Source organism: Petromyzon marinus, chromosome 3 (genome assembly GCF_048934315.1).
Source record: "Petromyzon marinus isolate PM22_M1 ecotype Great Lakes invasive population chromosome 3, UKy_Petmar_22M1.pri1.0, whole genome shotgun sequence".
In the NCBI taxonomy this organism is placed as follows: Eukaryota; Metazoa; Chordata; class Hyperoartia; order Petromyzontiformes; family Petromyzontidae; genus Petromyzon; species Petromyzon marinus.
Genome location: NC_133669.1, coordinates 12644764 through 12664195, shown reverse-complemented (window position 1 = coordinate 12664195; position 19432 = coordinate 12644764). Strand labels below are relative to the sequence as shown.

General features: G+C 42.7%; 2 protein-coding genes across 2 annotated transcripts in view; one reads left to right on the top strand and one right to left on the bottom strand.

Moving 5' to 3' along the window:
• CHLSN (cholesin) overlaps positions 1-19432 on the bottom strand; it is a 69297-nt gene that overhangs the window by 44736 nt on the left and 5129 nt on the right. The gene's annotated exons all lie outside the window — the stretch shown is intronic.
• LOC116954049 (G-protein coupled receptor 146-like) lies at positions 3190-7947 on the top strand. The gene has a single exon (XM_076074224.1). It carries the CDS (start codon positions 3190-3192, stop codon positions 4381-4383), a length of 1194 nt encoding a protein of 397 aa, XP_075930339.1. The 3' UTR covers positions 4384-7947.

Genomic DNA, 19432 nt, shown 5'->3' with positions numbered 1-19432 from the left:
ACATTCAGTACCAAAAGGAATAACATTTCCTCCCTTGAATGCGGCACACTTATCAGGCAGTGAAACATCAATAACATGGAATGTTACCAACGTGTAAAGCTTCATCCACTAATTCCTTCTAAACCAAGGTCATGTTTGTCAGCAGATGGCCACGGACAAGTTTCAGAAACTTGAAATACGCGTTTACCACTATTCGTTTTGTTGGAGAGACTTTAAAGTGAACATTGTACACGTTTTTAGCGACTTAAAAAAATTAAGGTTTTGTTTACAAGTTGATTGCATCCACACCTTTATTTTAAACATTGTAGATAATTTCAGCTTAAAATCAATGCGGCAATCAATACTTTAGGTATTTATTAACCACCCCGGGTTTTGAGATTGGCAAAAATGTACCTTTAAGAGCTAGCAGACTTTACTTTCCCCGTGGATGGATTCTGGGTGCTTTCACAATTGGAAAGTTTAGTCAACAGTCAAGTCTCCATGAGAAAAAAATAAAACGATAGTGCTAACTTTTGGGTCTAGCCTGAAGTGTTCTGTTGAAATACGTTTGTTTTATCTGTAATCTATAGTGCAAATTATCTACAGTATTGTACTGTATTGTATTGTCTGGAGCGGAATGGTGGCATGGCGGATAGCGCAATCACTGCACTGCGATAAGAACCCAGCGGCTTTCGGTTCGATTAAATTGAAAGGTGATGTCCGAGTTGGTCCTGGGCCCACCGCTTCGCCAAACCCACACGGATCAGTGTGGTGAAATTTGGTCAAACAACCCCCGTGACTGATAGATACCGCGTGGCGAGGCCTTCTGTATCGGACTTATTAATGGCGGAAAATTGCAATTATAAATGCACTCTATTACAATGTATCAAACGCAACGCATGAAATAGAATGCATCAATTGCGAGCTCTCGCTTAATTATAAATCGTGGAGCATTACACGTTGGTAACATTCAGGGACTCTGCACTGTGGTTACTGGGTAAGAACACTTAACTCAATAGGAAAGAGTGCAATGTCAAATCTCGGTCAGGAGTCAACTCAGCCCATCATTTAAAATAAGTACCATTCTGTGAAAGTTAAACAGCAGTTTTCTAACGGAAAGAATAGCCCTGTCATAGTAATGTAGAATTTCTAGCATCAACTGAGGACTGCTGTTTCAGCATGAAGAACGCTTTGTCTTGACTCTTTGATGTAAACGTTTCAAAATATACGCCTGTATGCATCTGTGCATATTACTACAGAAATTATTACATATTTAGAAACATGCTTTGAATGGAACCCGAGTGATCTTCAGAGGATTTAGAAGACAATGAAAAACTGTAGGTTGACTGAACCCCGACGTCCAGAGAATAAAGACCTATATATGGGAAGTCGTGGCGTTGACAGACTACATCAATGAATACAAAGCGCTTAGGTGCTTAACATGAAAACATTTCAACATTACACCGCACTGACATTTATGATTCATTAACTAATGGATATGGTTCACATGACAGTGGACTTGTGCTAGCTGGGAGAAATACCTTTTGCCAGTACACGCACACATGTACTGTCCACAGTATGTATGCATGCATAGGTAATACAAAGGATTTCTGGAATAAAAACTAACCAGAAGGGCTTAAAATAAAATATCACTCATTGGCACAACTCTCTCTTTAATACATCACCACTGCAATTTTACATTACCATCCTGTACATGTTTTTAATCATAAACCAGGCATTGTTTTCATGTACTTTGATGGCTAACAAAAGGAATACGAACAAACATCTCTCGAATCGGATGGGACCGATGCCACGGTCCTTGTTGTCACACTCAACGCACATTGGAACATCGCTCCAGAGTCCAATGTGAATGTGTGTTCTGAACTTCAGTCGACACAATTTTTCTGATTTATTTTCGTAATTGTTTTACGAGCGCTGCTCTTACTTGGCTGGTAACTGCCATGTTTCAAGCTCTGACAGCTCAGCATGAAGTGACAGTATGGAGCTTGGGAGCAGGCACCTAATATTAGGAAGGTTGCATGACAAAGCCATAAGATCATTCTACTTTGGAGAATTAGTTAAAGGCAGAGCTTTGCAATCGGTCGCTAACACTCGTGTTGGAAGAATTACTTCCACTATCTAGTTATAGAGAGCCACTCGTGGGTATGATGGACTACACTTCCAACCTGGCCTGAAATCTTTGAATAGATGGGAGTACCCATACTCTACCCACCAATTGACAAGCTATGGTATACCCATTTATACTTCTGGCTGGACATAAATCACAGTTTATGTAATATTAATCTTATTCTTTGGGTCTTTCGGTAAAGCCACATAAATAGAAGAAATAATAACAATATTACAACGTTTTGATCGCAACACAAGCAATCGTCATCACCTGATGACGATCACCTAATGACGATTGCTTGTGTTGCGATCAAAACGTCGTGATATTATTATTTTTCTTATTTTCTCTTTACCGAAAGACCCAAAGAATATTAATTCCTGCAGTCACAGAAGCTTTAAGTCAAGATATTATATTAATCTATTCCAGTATAGAATCAATATTTCCCTGTGCATTGCTAATGCTGACATTTAACACCTCCACCTCTCAAAGTTATAACCCACTTGGAAAGGGGTAATACAGTGCCGTTTTACTAGCATGATTAGGGGTCAAAGAATGTATCAATGTATCGATTCCTATTGAAGTTGCATGTGTAGGAAGCAATGTTTTTTTTTGTTTGCATGCGATTTAAATATTCAAAACAATCTGTAGTCTTTGAATTTTACCAATGTTCAACCCATTACTATGTTCTAAGTGGCTTTTACATGGCATTTTAACAAAACCACAATCAAGTGTTGCATGCCAGTTATAGGACTTTGGTCACTGTTCACAGGTTTTTAATAATTTGACTCCACAGCAGCCAGTGCCCCTTATTAAGCAGTAGATATTTTATTTTTTGAATGCCTAAAAATAACCTCTGATAAGTTCCAGATTTCTGACCTCTTTTTTTTCACCTCTGTGGTGGAACAAAGAACCACATTACACAAATAACGCCACTCCGGTGTGTTTCTTGAACAGGGCGAGAGTCTCAAACGAGCAACATGTGAGAGCCGCTTGGGCTCGGCGGTAATCCTGCACGCACGCTCCGAGCCACCCCTGACCTCGCGGCGTGGAATGTCAAGCCGAGCAGGCCGGTGCGAAGCGCCATGTGGAGCTGCTCCCGGGAGCCTGTCTTCCAGCCCCTCAACGCATGCTCAGGCTCTGAGTTCGGCCTGCAGCTGCAGCCCCAACAGTCCCACGCCACCCCGGAGGGCCTGTGCCAGGCCTACAACTACTCCCTTCCGGTGTTCACCATCACCTTTCTCGTGGCATTCCTTCCCCTGGGCCTCTTCTACAACCTCAGCCTGGTCTTCGTGAACCTCCACCACCGCGCCTCCATGGCAGCGCTCGACATTTACTTCGTGAGCCTGGCACTGGCCAACCTGCTGCAGCTGCTGGTCGCCGTTGGGCAGATGCTTGGCACGGAGCTGCTCTGGCACCGACAGGGCTTGGGCGAAGGCTCGGAGCTTCCGTCAGTCCAAACACAGCTGCCCACCTGCCTGACCCTCTTCGTGATCTTCAGCATAAGCGCGCTGGCCGGCGCCTACTCCCTGGCACTGCTCAGCTTGGACGCGAGCCTTGCGGCAGCGCTACCCCGGAACCCCATGGTGAGCGCACACAACGCGCGCCACCTCTGCAGCTTCGTGTGGGGTGGCGCACTGCTCGCCGTCTTTCCGGCCTTCCTGCTCTTCGCCTGCCGAGCTGAACCCACCAACTCAGAGGACGGTGGCGGCGGCAGTGCCTACGACAACGCCAACAACAGTGACCAGATGCTCGACTGCCAGCGGCTGCAGATTCGCCGGCTGGTGGACGCCGTTGACTTTTTCGCCGGCTTCCTCGTGCCGCTGCTCGGAGTGGCCGTGAGCTTCATGCTCGCGTGCCGCATCCACCGCCGTCCCCTGCGTCCCGAGCGGCCGCCTGGCCCGCACAACCGCTCACTGGAGGAGGACGAGGAGGAGGCGGCCGAGGCAGCGACGTTCCGCCTCGTGCGTCTAACCGTGGTGGCTCACTTCTCGCTCTGGACACTCTACTATGTGCTGTTGCTCTTCTACCTCATCACCGCGCACGACGATAAAGAGGCGGCGGAGTGGCTGTCGACGCGGCCCGGCCTGCACAGGACGCTCAGAGGGCTGGCCCTGCTCATGGCCTACTCATCCAGCTGTGTCACGCCAATCATATATCGCTGCCTTCGAATTAATTTCAGCTCAAAATTAGACAATACGCTGAGCGCGCTGCACTGCTGTCCGTGGAGGCGGTGGAGCGGACACGCGTTGGAGAGGAATAGAGCCGAAGTTCTTTAGCCCGGTCAACGGAATGGTGAGGGCTACTGCCAGCAGATTTATTGATGTAATATTGTATGTTAATTTAAAATAGTAAGAGTAAATATTTTGCCAGAAACCTGTTTTGTCATTTTACTTTACAAATACTTGGTTCATGGATACAAATGTTTGCTACGTTTTAACAATTCCATAAATGATTTTCGACAACTATACAAAATTACGTATACACAGACACGCTGGTAATACAGTACATGTACTCTAGAATGCAAGTTGCATTTAGCATTTAAAGGTAAGGGGGGTTGAGAACTGACTCTGGATCTAATCCCAACTTCAGGAGTTTGTTGATTTTGCACCCCTCTGGGGTACTACTGGGTAAATGTTCCTTACAAAGCCCTAATGGTTTTTTCCCCCCTGACAAAGTTCAGTCAGTAAATGCGTCCCACAACTTCTGCTGCTGAAAAATCACGACACTGACGAAACGCGTTCTGATGTGAAAAATCTAACAAAAAACAGAAAAAAGTATATGCATTATATTTCATTACTTTATGCTTTGATTATACACGCTGGAAAAAAATAAGGCATTGACGATGGCTAGTTATAGATATGAAAGTGTATTTGCTGCCTAAATAATATACTGGAGTGCGTATGGAATAAAGAATGTGTTTCTTGGAAGTGATACATTTAATACTTAGGCTTAACAAATGAAAAAAAACCCTAATCACCTCCATACCATGTAAGTATATATCATGTCCTGTGATTTTGTTTTCAGAAAATGAATGATTTTACATATGTATTTGTGAAGTTGAAAGCACTTGTATCGTCTATATACCTTTGTAACCTCAAAACATTTGGCACATTACACTGTGTAACACAATTTTTGTTCCTGAGTAGTAAGTGTTATTTTGTAATTGCTCATGCCTATAAAGTATAGAAAATGGCTATTATTCCCAACAAACTTTGCTTTTGTGACCAGGACAATGATATTTTGAAATTTACTTATTTTCAATGAGAATATGGGCGAATTTGTGTCGTTTCGTTCACATAAAGTCAGAAAAAAACATATGAATCAAAATTAACATGTATTTATACTAAAGTAATATACAAATGACTACGAAATATTTATAAGTGAGCAGTTTTTCGAGATTTATGATTATACTGCAAATCACTTTCACGAATCAGCCCCTAAATGTAGTCTCCCATCATGTTCTCGTTATACTGTCCTTGGTAGCGGCGTTCAAAGTCCAGTATATCCTGGTGGAAGCGCTCGCCTTGCTCCTCCGAGTACGCTCCCATGTTCTCCTTGAATTTATCAAGATGAGCATCAAGGATATGGACTTTGAGGGACATCCTACAGCCCATTGTGCCGTAGTTCTTCACCAGAGCCTCAACCAGCTCCACATAGTTTTCGACCTTGTGATTGCCCAGGAAGCCATGAACCACTGCGACAAAGCTGTCCCAAGCTGCTTTCTCCTCACTAGTGAGCTTCTTGGGGAATTCATTGCACTCCAGGATCTTCTTTATCTGTGGTCCGACGAAGACACCGGCTTTGACCTTTGCCTCAGACAGCTTAGGGAAGAAGTCTTGAAGGTACTTAAAAGCTGCCGACTCCTTATCAACAGCTCTGACAAAGTGTTTCATAAGGCCCAATTTGATGTGCAGTGACGGCATCAACACCTTCCGGGGGTCCACCAGTGGCTCCCACTTGACGTTGTTCCTCCCCACAGAGAACTCGGTCTGCTGTGGCCAGTCCCGCTTGTGGTAGTGCGCCTTGGTGTCACTGCCGTCCCAAAGGCAAAGATAGCAGGGAAACTTGGTAAAACCACCTTGGAGACCCATCAGGAATGCCACCATTTTGAAGTCTCCGATGACCTCCCAGCTGTACTCATCATACTACAAGGCATCCAGCAAGGTCATGATGCTGTTGTAATCCTCTGAGGTGCACCGAGTGAGCCAGGGGAAGAGACGGGTACTTATTACCATTATGGAGCAGCATGGCTTTGAGGCTCCTGGATGAGCTGTCAATGAAGAGGCGCCACTCATTCTGGTTACAGGCGATTCCGATTGCCTCGAACAGACTGGTCACATTGTGGCAGAAGCAGATCCCATCTCGGCGAGTGAAGAAGCTGCAAAAAGGTTGGTGACGCTTCTTCCGATCTGCGACTTGCACACTTTTATCCAACAAGTTCCACTGCTTGAGCCTAGATGTCAAAAGCTCAGCATTCGACTTGGTGAGACCAAGATCTCTAATCAAGTCGATGAGGTCTTTTTGGTTGGGGTAGTATGGGTTTCCCTCAATTCCACCTCTGAAATTGTCATCTGGATCTACAACGTCTTCCTCGTTCTCCGACTTGCTGCTCTCTTCTAAAGACGGCTGCTCTCTCTCCGCAAGAGTGGGTAAGGGGGAGCTCATGGCAGTATGACACTAGGGCGATGGATGAAGGAAGGTCCGGATACGTGATAGCAGATACATTCTTGCCAGTCCGACGTTTGGAAGGGTCCACCATGCAGAAGTAGCAGGTGCTTGAGTGGTCAGTGAGTTCCCGCCAAATTCTTGGGATAGCGAACTTCATGGTTCACTTTTCCCCTCTGTACCATCCTACAACAATAAATTAATTTCACCCATGAATAATGTGTAAGAGATTCTCGCAACATTTTTCATATATGATATATTTTTTCAATAACATTGAAAATTGTAAAACATTTTGCAATTCAAAACTTTAAAAAAATTATAAAAAAATAATTATAAGATAAACAACCGAGCAACAATTGTCCATCTTACCTTCCAGAATTTTTTAGCATTGCTCACAGGTGAAATGAGGTGCCCAGGGTTTGTCTTGATCCCCAACAGGCAAGCCGAAATATGCCTTGTAGGCCTCACACATCTTAGCAGATGCTTCCACAAAGTACTTTTTCGCTCCTGTCTTGATAAATTGGCCGCAGATATAGCAAAATGCGTCTGCCGGATGCTTGCAGCCTCTTGATGCCATCTCAGAAAAATGCAGATATGTATCCACTTTGGCAGCTGGAACTAAACTGAACTGGTGGGCTTATGGCCCCTGTATTTATACTACTATTTATATTACTGGAAAGTTCTAGAATGTTATAGAAGTTACTCCAAGTTTACTCAGCACTGAATCGATCTGGAATGTTCTGGAAAATAGGTATATTTCCAAATATCACTGTCCTGGCCACAAAAGCAAAGATTGTGGGGAATAATAGCCATTTTCTCTACTTTTGAGGCATAAGCAATTAGGAAATAACACTTACTACCCAGGAACAAAAAATAGAAAAAATTGTGACAGTGTTATCATACTCAAAAATAATTACAAGGCATAGCATATATTGCACTGAAAGATTTTACTAACGTACAATTTACATTATTTGCCAATAATGTAGCTACTGAAATACAATAATAATAATTATACAATGTTTTTTTGCATTTAATTTCATTAACGATAATTCAGCAAGCGATTCAAACCTATATTTGCGTCTGTTTTAGTCTGATCGATGTCATTGTGAAGGATGGTGCTGCCAATGTCTCCTCGTGCATTATTGAAATACAACTTGCATGGCTGAGTGACATTTTTTGAGTTTGTCGAGTTCTATTTTCTACAAGCAATAAGCGTCTTGTGTCTTTTTACAATAATCTACAGCAAGCATAGTGCCGCAATAATAAATAAATAACATTCATCACAATGTAGAGCTCCAAATATATCAATTGACAGATTAAAGGCTTTTCCTCATGTTGATCATGCGGGTTTCGATCTAAAGCTTTCGTGACTGCAGGGATTCATATACGTGACTTTACCGAAAGAACCAGGAATATCATGCGGGCTGTTTGACCATATACTTCACCGTGCTGGTCAACATGGGTTGGTGAACGCAGAACTCGGACACCGTTCACCGCCACTTGTGTTGTCTGTAGCCCTCACACGTCGTTGCCGTTGGTACCAAACATAAATTGACACTCGTACTCCCATTCACAAACAAAAGCAGTTTTTTTAATCTATCACCCACGCCCCCGCAAACACCACAGTACAGCATTACCTTTCACAACTAGTGGCATCCTACCGTGACTAAAAGCAAGACCGCTGTGGACATTTACTAACTGCCGTGAATCACATTGTAGCAGTGGACTAAAGGGGAAGTGTCAGTTCTTAAAACGCAGCTTCCCAGTGTGTACTGTGGCCGTGCCTGGGTAAGTCTCTCAATAGAACTCGAACAAAAGCAAGCCTGTAATTACAGCAAGAGAGTTTGCCCCCCCCTCACCCATATTTTGGAAATGACTTATTAACGTGTCATTCCAATCGTGGTGGTGGCATTATGTCATGAGATTGACACATTTCAATTCGGATTGCTGAAACAAAGCAATTGCTACAACAAACAGTGAATCACTGTCAGACTTCTTCATAAGACAACAAACAGCACTACCTCCGAGCTCACCTCAAAATCCACAAAAGGGACACACCTTTTAATGACCTTTAACGACTGTTTGTGTTTGTCACATGCCAATCCAGCTAAAAATGTTGCAACTCAACGATGGAATTTAGCCAAATACAAATAAGTTCAGCAAGTACATCACCTGACTACACTTGGGAACCAAGTGTAATCACAGGTGTCTGGCCTGGCTTCATACCCATGATCTCAGTGGTGCAGGCTCAGTGCTCTGACCCCTGAGTCACATATGCAGCCACCAATGCACGGAAGAGCACTTGAACAAAACAATGCCTCTTTATACGGGTCCCCCCTTAGGCAGTAAGCACCGTTTGTTTGGTATGTGTCATCTGCGGTGACACGCATTAAGCAAAGGTGGGACATTGCGTGCAGTGAACAGAAACAAAGTCTCTCTTGAAAATTGCCACTCAAATCCTGGCATGTGCCTGCACAGATACACGTTTCCCTCGTGTTATGCAAGGGAAACAAATGGGTACACAAAGCAAAACGCACAACACAGCTCCCTGCCAACTAGAGCATACAGTACACACACTGTTGTATCACGTCTGACTGCATAGCCGCATGAGTGAATTAAAACCCCATATATAGAATTTTGGGTAGCAATAGGTTAGCTACACATACGCGAAATCACGCAAACTGCACATGCATTAAGCGAGGAAAACCTGTATTTATTTCACAGCCCTTTTGTACAAAAAGCTGTCATCTCCTGGACGACGACCTCTCCATTCCGTATCGGTTACATGGGTTTTGACAGCACATCATCGCGCCCATCAGCTCGAGTTGGCGAAGGGAGAAGGAGGGGTCCTCGACCGGTTCCGATATGACTCAGCACCAATGCTTAGCCACAGCTAGGAATTGAACTGAGGTTTTTTTTAACGCAGTGCAAATATTACTGCACCAACACTGCCCCATAAATACAACTGTGATGCAGTAGAAAGCCTTTAATCCACAATGCTTTCTTAAAAATATCTAAAATGCACAAAAATAACTATTATTCACAACCCATATTCCTATTTTTTTCTAGAGGGAGCTCTTCCCCACTGTCCAGAGATTTTGAAAGAGGAGGAAAACCCACATTTTACTCCACCACATGTGACCTGCCGATGGACAATCTGTGTTCTACTCATTCATCTCTTTAGTATGGTAAAGGCGAGTAAGGGAAGAGGGATGGATGTAAGGAACTTGCCCATTGTATCAACTAACCATGTCTGGGGATCGACTTATGGATTTGGAAGCCAGGGTGCCAACTGTTACACCACAACAGCATTTGGAACATTTTAATTACAGGCTGACAATGGGTAAACACAAGTGTAAACATTAATAAGGCTACTACTTACATATTCTTGTTTTTTTTCGGTAAAGTCACGTAGAAGGGAAACAATAAAATAATAAAAATATAAAACAATAAAATTCTCACGACGTTTCGACTGCAACACAAGCAATCATCATCAGGTGTGAAAAACCACAGCAATAAAATTTGAAAAAAGTGGCGTTGTTTTTTAAATGTTAGCACCAAGAAGAGCGATTTGGCAGTTATTCAGATGGACGAGTCCATCTATGTTCAGAAAAGAGGGGGGAGACGAAAATAATGGATGCGGTCTGAAAGCCACCGTAAGCGTGAACAATGAAGTAAGACCTGAAATGGTTTATCAAATCCTTCCAATGATTGCTAAGCCAGAATCCATCTTCTCGGTTGAAATTATCTCTGTGTTTGTATATGTGGATAGCCTCATGATCGAATCTCTCATGGCAGCCAGATGGCTTGCAAACAACCTCTGTCTTGGAGAAGTCAATGTCATGTGAGCCTACTAAATTATAACAGTTATCTGCCATGGCCGAGGTGTTGGTCCTACCGTCTTTTAGGTCTGCTTTGTGTTCACGAATGCGATCCGAGACATGTCGTTTGGTTTCTCCAATGATGATAATTGCTTGTGTTGCAGTCGAAACGTCGTGAGAATTTTATTGTTTTATATTTTTATCTTATTGTTTCCCTTCTACGTGACTTTACCGAAAGAACCAAGAATATGAATCCCTGCAGTCACGAAAGCTGTAAATCAAAGCTAATACTTACAGTTTCTTGAAATATGGTCTCTCTGAGGGTACCCTTCTCAACACCTGGGTTTACAACTGAAGCTGATTTACAGGGTCATTTGTTCAGTCCATGCGAACACTACTTTAAAAAAAACGAGCAAGCCAAAATAATAATGTAAAGCATTTACCCAGAAGAGCCTCATTGGGGGTCAACTCATTTCCAGAAGGGACTTGCATTTGAACGTTTAGCCAATATTAATAGTACTTGAAGAAAACTCACAACATATAGAAGGGAGTAACACCCAAAGCTCCTCAAGTTAATGCATTGTTTTACCACCATCTCCTAGGCACATCATATGAACAAAGGGGGAAAACCCCATTTGAATTTAAGTTATATATCATGCCTGGCGGCCTCATACTGTTAAAATTATTAGATTATGCTGCTTGAAGTTTGCGTAAAAAGTAACCTGCTGTGTGATGGTGTGTGACAATGTGATTAGTTTTTTTGAAAAATGTTTCACACATAACTTTTATTTATTTATTTTCCATCTTCGTATGTGTCAACTCATGCATCCATAATAGAGATTTTTGGGTTAGATCGCGTAAATATATAAATGTGTCGTTAAAACCCGCCACCACCCGACACAGCCAACTTGTAAGGGTTGTCACGTAAACAGAACATGCCAAATTGTCACTAATACAGCACACCGGTGTGTTGGAGAGCAAAGCCACATTTACAATCTGAGTACGACGTTTCGCCAGTAATTACAACTAGCTTCATCAGGCGACACCCAGATTTGTGGCTGTGTCAGGTGGTAGCGGGTTTTAACGACACATTTTTATATTCACGCGATCTAACCCAAAAACCTCTGTTATGGATATTGGTCGCAAAAGCCTACATGTTAAACCAACTCATGCATGTTAGACAGAATAGCGTTCAAACTGTCAGCTTCAGGCTAACATCACTTCTTGATCATAGCGAGGTCAGTGAAAGTAAATTCACTTTACAAATATGGGGAGGGGCAAATCCATAATGTTATATTTGCAATTGTTTGCATACTCTCTCAATGGTAAACGGCACCTACGCTCCCGTCATGCCACTCGTTTTGGTGTTGCATAGTTCTTTAGTCAACACTATACGGCTTCACTCAACACTATACAGCTTCACTCAACACGATACGGCTTCACTCAACACCTCTGTGACGTCATGCAATCTCTTTGGCTGGTTTGGTATTCAGTACATGAGCGACACCTTCCTTTTTTAACATGTCTGTGAATGCGCTCCAGGTGGCAGTTGGACGGCCACACTTTATGTAATCGTATTCCAAAACTAGCAGCAGTTGGGTGGAAGAGATGGCTCAGCGGTTACCGCACTGCACAAAGAAACCAGCAACCGGAGTTTGATTCCTAGCCACGACTGACATCATTGGCGAGTGATATCTGAACCAGTCCTTGGGCCCCACTGCACTGAGCAGCAGTAAATAATTAAAATATTTTGTTATTTACCAGCATCAGTGATACATTCTGGCTGGGGGTAGCTAGCCCTGTAATGAGGCCACACGAGACAACAAATGCGGGCCCAGCGTCATACCCAGTACATTTTTCTTATCTGCCCTAGAGGAATGAGAGCGAGTGCCCTTTTAGCTGCAGAGTCAAGTGTTTGTTCCACTCTGGAGCCCATAATGAGATCATCGAACTTTTTTACTGAAGGAGGGCAAACCCAGGTCTCGAGTGGTTTTGCCTCAGTACCCTGACATGACATGGGCGTTTGCTCTGCGAAAAACTCGGCCACACTCAAAAATGTTTGATATATTTTTAGCACAGGACCTGCTGTGTATTTTGCCTTGGGCGCACGTTCAACGCAAAGACGTAATTCACAGCCTTTTTGTCAATCCACTGCTGGATGAAGGCCGCCCAATGCCGTGTTGGTCACGCGGATTGTTTGACCATACTTAATAACCAAATTGACCCACGCAGGCTGGTGAAGGAGGTGCCCCAATGTAGGTCGCCAAAGCATTCACTTCCTTCTAAAACAGCACTTTTGAATAACAGAGTGTGTATTGTATGGAATGCAATTGTTTTACATTGAAGAGTGTTAACGTAATGTAGCACGACATTCCATCAACGGTCAATTGTTATGCACATAAAAGGAAGTATTAGTTACATTAAACATGATATGCACCTTGTTGGGGGGGGGGGGGGGAACAGGCGAACATACTCAGATGTTAATTTGAAGTGGCACTGGGTTGCAGAGTGACAAATATAAGCATATTTTTGGCATAGTAAGAGTACCGTGCATGAGCTATCACGTTACCATTCCCCAACACGCGCAAACCAAACACTCATTTAACTCGGCTAGAGATCGACCCGCTCACGAGCTCATTTTGGGCCGAATAATCGGAAGGATGCGAGTTCAAATCCTGGTCAGGGGTTAACTCAGCACAAAAAATCCTCAGGGGGTTTATAAATGAGAAGCACTTTGTAGGGAAGTCAATAGTGCTTGTCCTATGGATATACTTGCCACCGCTATAGGAATGTGGAATTACCATCACTGGCTCAGTGTTGTATGAAAGAAGATAAGCGCTACCACGTGCTCAACTGGTGCAGGAAATTACTTTCAGCAAAAATAACAAGGCTTTATAAATGTACACAAAGCCCTTTGTGTCAGGGCCTCCACACACCTTTCAGGTCATGGTGGTCATCTGACCATACTTCAGTGAAGAATTGAGATTGCGAAGATAAAGTTTAGTGCATAGAAGTACAGTACAACAATGTCATTTGTTGCACTGCCCCTCTGCTGCCCGCCATGTAGCTCCAGGTTGCAAATGGTGGGAACACCCATTCAAGCACTGCACAGCCTCAATACTCATTAGCTTCTGAGATATGATGAAATGGGATGCATTCTGTATGATTTGGTCACAGCCTTTTAAACGTAACCTGTCACAAATACAGAATGCATCAGTGCATGGCAAATGCACCACAGAATGCATCATTGTGAAACTAAAACCAAACCGCATTCACTGAATGCAAGAGGAACTAAAATATGTGGAGAAAAATTTCATATACTATATTGTGTACAAAAAAAGGAGAACTAGCTGCATGTTGGGCGCTGGGTGTTATTAATCTTGAAAAATGACATGACAAGTTGTATTGTGATTGTAATCAACTAGAAGCAACTGAAAGCGCAGCTAAAGGAATACTAATAAATAACACAACCAGTCTCAAATTACCACTAAATGACACACAGTTTAGATTTGATGCTTTCGTGACTGCAGGAATTAATCTTTGTTTTTTTTTCGGTAAAGTCACGTAGAAATAAGAAAAATAAAATTACATAATATATGAATCTAGTTTGAACCACCTCTTCGGGGAGGTATGAAATCTATGTCTTTGTGTTCTCTGCTGGTGTGTCTACCTTTGTGTCTTGAATTAGATTTATGTCGCTGTGTTGTCTCTACCTATGGTTGTGTACCTGGGTGCCTCTAAGTGTGCGCTGCTTCACCCCCCTCTCTGTGTGTGCCTGACAACTGTGTGCCTGACAACTTATATCATGCAAATTTGTGTCCCATTGTCTATGAGTCCTAGCCCTCCTCCATCTCTGGCCTTCTTAAAGCCTCGGGACAGTGTTGCTTTACTTCTTAACTGTGCGCGTGTCTCCCCCCCCATAGGTCTCTCTACGGTAAGTATTCTATCACAATCTTAAATTTCACACTTAACTTACAATTTTACAATCTTTGAAACAGCGTATTCAACCAAACCATGCGTTGTGTTTTAACCGACCGTCTGTGTTGCTTTATATAGTTTCCAAAATTTGCTAAACCCCGTTTGATTTAGTGTGACGTTCCGTCTCTCTGTATCCCCTGGTATATCTGTGTTAATTCCCCCTACTTAAGGTCTGTATATATATCTCTGCGGTTATGTGTTTCCTCTACCTGATGATGATTGCTTGTGTCGCAATCGAAACGTCGTATATTATGTAATTTTATTTTTATTTTTACTTATTTCTACGTGACTTTACCAAAAAAACAAAGCTTGACACACAGTTTGTTAAACATTATGGTTTGTGGCTGAAAAAATAGAGCACTTCATTTTGCTCTACTTTATACCAATGGCATGTCTCACTATGTACAAAACATGCGTATTAGCTTTGTTTGAATAAAGCAAGTAATCATTTTCTACCCTAGAGCACCAAAGACATGAGCATCTACCACAGAGGCTAGGCGAATTCATCATGAACAACACGAAACTAAAAATGTTGTACAATTACCCAAAACCACGCAGCACTCCCTAATGTCCGAGAAGGCTCTTGGACCGCAACCACAAATGTTCTCGTTTTCCACGTTTTGACAGAGTATTGTATCCTCATCGTTGTATTATGAGTACTTTAGACCATGTACAAGAAATGATTGAAATGTTCATGGCCTGACATGTAGTGCTAAAATCAAAGTGAATGTGGCAAAACATACCATAAACTACTTATACGAATTGCCAAAGTTTCATAGTAGTATTAGAAGACAATTATTTTAAGGATGTTTGACAGATCCATATATGTTAAATATCCAGAGAAATCTGGACAAATTGCGGGGAAAAGCGAAAGAGATAGAGGAAACCCATGCTCGCAATGAAAACTAATTTATTTTAGAACCGCTTTTTGTGTTTAGGTTGTTGTCCTTCCCCCGCACCTCCAATTAGTACGGTTGGCTATGCACGATGCGTGAAAGAAGTTCAACATACATACATAGAGGTGGCACCCAGTGCCTTCAAAAAATGCCTCTGCAACTAAGTAAAAACAAAGTGTCAAAGTGATGTGTGCTGTGAACGAGTGGCTTCAGCGGCGAGACAGTGTTTCCAGGTGGGAATTAAAGTCTTGGCGGGTCGACGGACGAAGTGCCATTGTACTTTAAGGTGGTTTTGTAGAAAAAAATAACACACGTTTCTAATTTAAGGCATATATTAAGGTAATGTATATGTTCGGACACACTGTGGATTTAATGTTCCATCAGGGAAAGAGGCTGACTGTCCATGACAGCATGATCTCTTTGTTTCCACAACATTCAATTGGAAAAAAATCACCAAAAACACCGAAGCTGTGCTTCTAGTGCCCCCTAACGGATGAATGCATCTCATAAAAGAAAGCAACGTGCCAACAAGCATGTGAGCAAGTAGGATTATTTACGAGAAAGAAACACACAAAACGAAGCACTTTACAGCAGTACACAGCACTGCATATGAAGAAGCGAAAACAGTAAACGCGCAACGTGTCCGTCTTAATTGCATTTAATAATGATTATGCCAAATCATAAGCCAGGTTATATTCAATGGGCGAGGGGGCCCTGGCATTGGGAAGTTTGGTCATTCCTATTAATGAGCAGTTGTCTTTCTCGGCCATCCATTGAGTAGGAAAGCAAAAATCTGTCAAAATTTGACCCCCCCCCCCCCCCCCCCGAATCCTATAGAACGGCCGATATTTAATCCACGCAGAAACGATCAAGGATTAATAGTATTAACGTGTTTAAGCAAACAGATAGTCCACCGCCGCCTGCATTAAATAATTAAGTTGCGTACCTTGGGCCACTTATTTTGGCGAGCTGCGTGATAGCTCGCAGTCAGGGGCACGGTGGCACACAAAGTGTGACACCTCTCCCAGTCCCACTTCTGTTGTCTCTGACAGCAGAAGTAACTCAACTGTGGCTCATTTGAAGGTCAATGTAGACAAATGATCGAGGCTTCACCCCCCCCCCCCCCCCCCGTTTCCTATGCGTACGTACATTGTCAGTAGACCCCCTTCATACGCAAGCGTACGCATTTGGGTTAACCCCCCTCCATGCGTACGTACTAAATGGATGGCCCCTTATGTGGGAGGAAATTAGAGTACACGGAGAAAATCCACGAAATCTACGAGGGGGCGACACTCAGCACTGCCATCTCCTGGACACACCTCGGATCTTCAGGCCCACAACGTCTGACGATCCCTGGTGGTCACCCATCTAAGTACCAACCAGGCTCAACCCGAACTTGCTTTTGACGTCTGAAGTGATTTGGCCAGACAATGTAGCAATATCTTCATAATTTCTCACCCCTGAATGTCACTCTATTCCTCTTGACAAGCTCTGAGCTCCAGCAATAAGGTCCTTGTGTCAAATCCCCAAGTCAACCTTTGCTTTGAGGTCACTGCTTCTCCTCTGTTGCTCCTATCATCTGAAACGTTCTCCCACAAGCCCTTTGTGCTGTCAACTCTTTCCATTAACTTCCATACACTGTCCATAGGTAAGAGTCAGCACAAATCTGAGCATCACAACTCACAAGACAAAGGCAAGGTGGAAAATGCACGGAGAAACAAGTTTGCTGAAAAATGTAATGTTTTTCGGAGGGAGTAAATTGGAAAACACCACAAAACATGCTTATCTTCGACAATTATTGAAGGCAAACAGAGAACAAAATAACAAAAGAAGCTTGTAAGAGCAAGCTAGAGTGCTTTTGAACAACTGAATTTCACTTTAAAAAGAAACAAACATTTATCTAATGTTTTTCAACGAGTACATATTACCTGCTTTGACATTAATAGGAAATTTAAGACATTCAAAACGAAAATGGTACAGAAACTGAACATATGCAACAAAGCATGGAGAGATGTTTGCGATGAATTACACTAACAGGCAGGAGCGCATGATGGGACACCACAAATAAGGCACATCGTACAGACTTTAAAAAGTCAACATTCTGGACACAAGAATTAACATGGATGATGGCCGATGGGTGTCTGGTAATGGAGTAGCAGCCAAAGGGGGGAATGGGAAATACAACTGCTAAGATGGAGCAATCAGATCAGCTCATGTCATTAACCAGATCGATGTTAAGGCAATACAATATGGAGGCCTTCATCTAGCAGTGGATAGATCATTGCTGTTGGAAAAATATCACAAATGAAACTGATGTTAAATATTTGAAATGCATAGAGATATCAATTGGATGCACTCATCCAAAGCATCTCGACCATTTTGACACTCAAAACCATGAAAAGGTTATAAAACTTCTCAGGTTCATTTAGCCACAGATCAATAAACTGGATCAATTTCAGCATTGATCTCATAGCACCAGAAGTATAACTCCTGTTTACATGGCACACTTACACAAGGTCACGACGAAGACAGTTCTGCCCAAGACCAGTGTGTATCTGTAAAAGTGTAATACAAACATTGAAAATATTATTTAGAATTCTTCATTAACCACTAACTCAGGACTTGCGTTCTTAGTAAATTTCTTCCAGCTCACTGGTAGTCTGGAGGTGGCACATGATGAGTAGAGTCAAAGCCACAGCAAGCAGTAAATGGGGATGTGGGGTGTGCCGTGGGCAGAAACATTCTGGATTGCCAACTCGGACACACCCAGCTGTAATTAAGCCCTGCTCATTATTTTACTGCATCACTATTATGTCCACAACAAAGGCAGTCGTGAATACAATACTGTATGTCACAGTGACTTGGAAGTTAAAATCGTCTTCCTTTTATTCCTATTAAATGGGGTCACATTTCTTTGTCAGTTTCTTCCTCTCTTGTGGCCTTCTTTGTTAAACTTACTCTAGTTACTTCTCTGAAACACTTCAACTTCCTTTTATTCCAGCTCCCACCGGTTATTTTCCCTTCCTCTTTCTCAAAGACTTTCTTCACAACATCACCTGAGCCCATTCTCAGTGCATAGCCATCTCATCTCAGTCTGGATTTATCTTGCACTTAAAAGACCCCTGTAACTGAATAGCATGCGTTCTATTTCAAGAGACGTACACAAAACACAAGTCATTCTATTCAACATTTGCCTGGCGTACATGTGATGCAATATATGCCTGGCTTACATATGATTCAATGTATGCCTGGCTTGCACGTGAATGACTGGCTGGCTTAAAAAGCTCCGTCATGAAGGGGTCACAACATGTGAAATGTATTACACCAGGCAGCTATTGTATGCTGGTTAATTTGTGGATATGAATGTACTGTTACAATATTAAAAAACCCCTTGACTGGTGCATGTTGACAAGCCATCATTTATGGAGCTTGTTGAGGTTCACTGAACACATCCGATGCTATTGAAAAATGACATCACGTGCTTAGCCAGGCAATGCAAAGGGCAGTGAATGATCCGGATATTTGTTCAAGAATACATACACATGCTGTGGGCACGATGTTACCTTTAATGCAGCAGTTCTAAACTGCTAGTCGCAGCCCCCTGCAAGCATTTACAGGGGCCACAGGCTGCAGTATCGGGTACGTTTCAGTGACAAAACATACAAACACACAACGTGAAAACATAATCCTTACTAACATCGCGTTAACTAGAGGTGTGGACGTGTGACCACTCTAATGTGGCCTTAGTAACCTCGGTTGCATTTGATGCGTGGGGGGAGCACAGGGGACCCGTGATCTTGATTGGAGGGACTGACATACAAAAATAAAGATAAAGTGAGCTAAGATCAAACATTGGTTCTGTTGTACTTGGTGAATTCAAGTCAAGTCAACAGAAAATGTTCAATAAGAAATAGAGATTAAGACACATAGTTTAGCAGGACAAGACCATGGAAAGCTGTGTTAAT

Bases quoted from the DNA above. Each gene is read 5' to 3' on its own strand.
- LOC116954049 (XM_076074224.1), top strand. From the start codon at position 3,190: ATGTGGAGCTGCTCCCGGGAGCCTGTCTTCCAGCCCCTCAACGCATGC.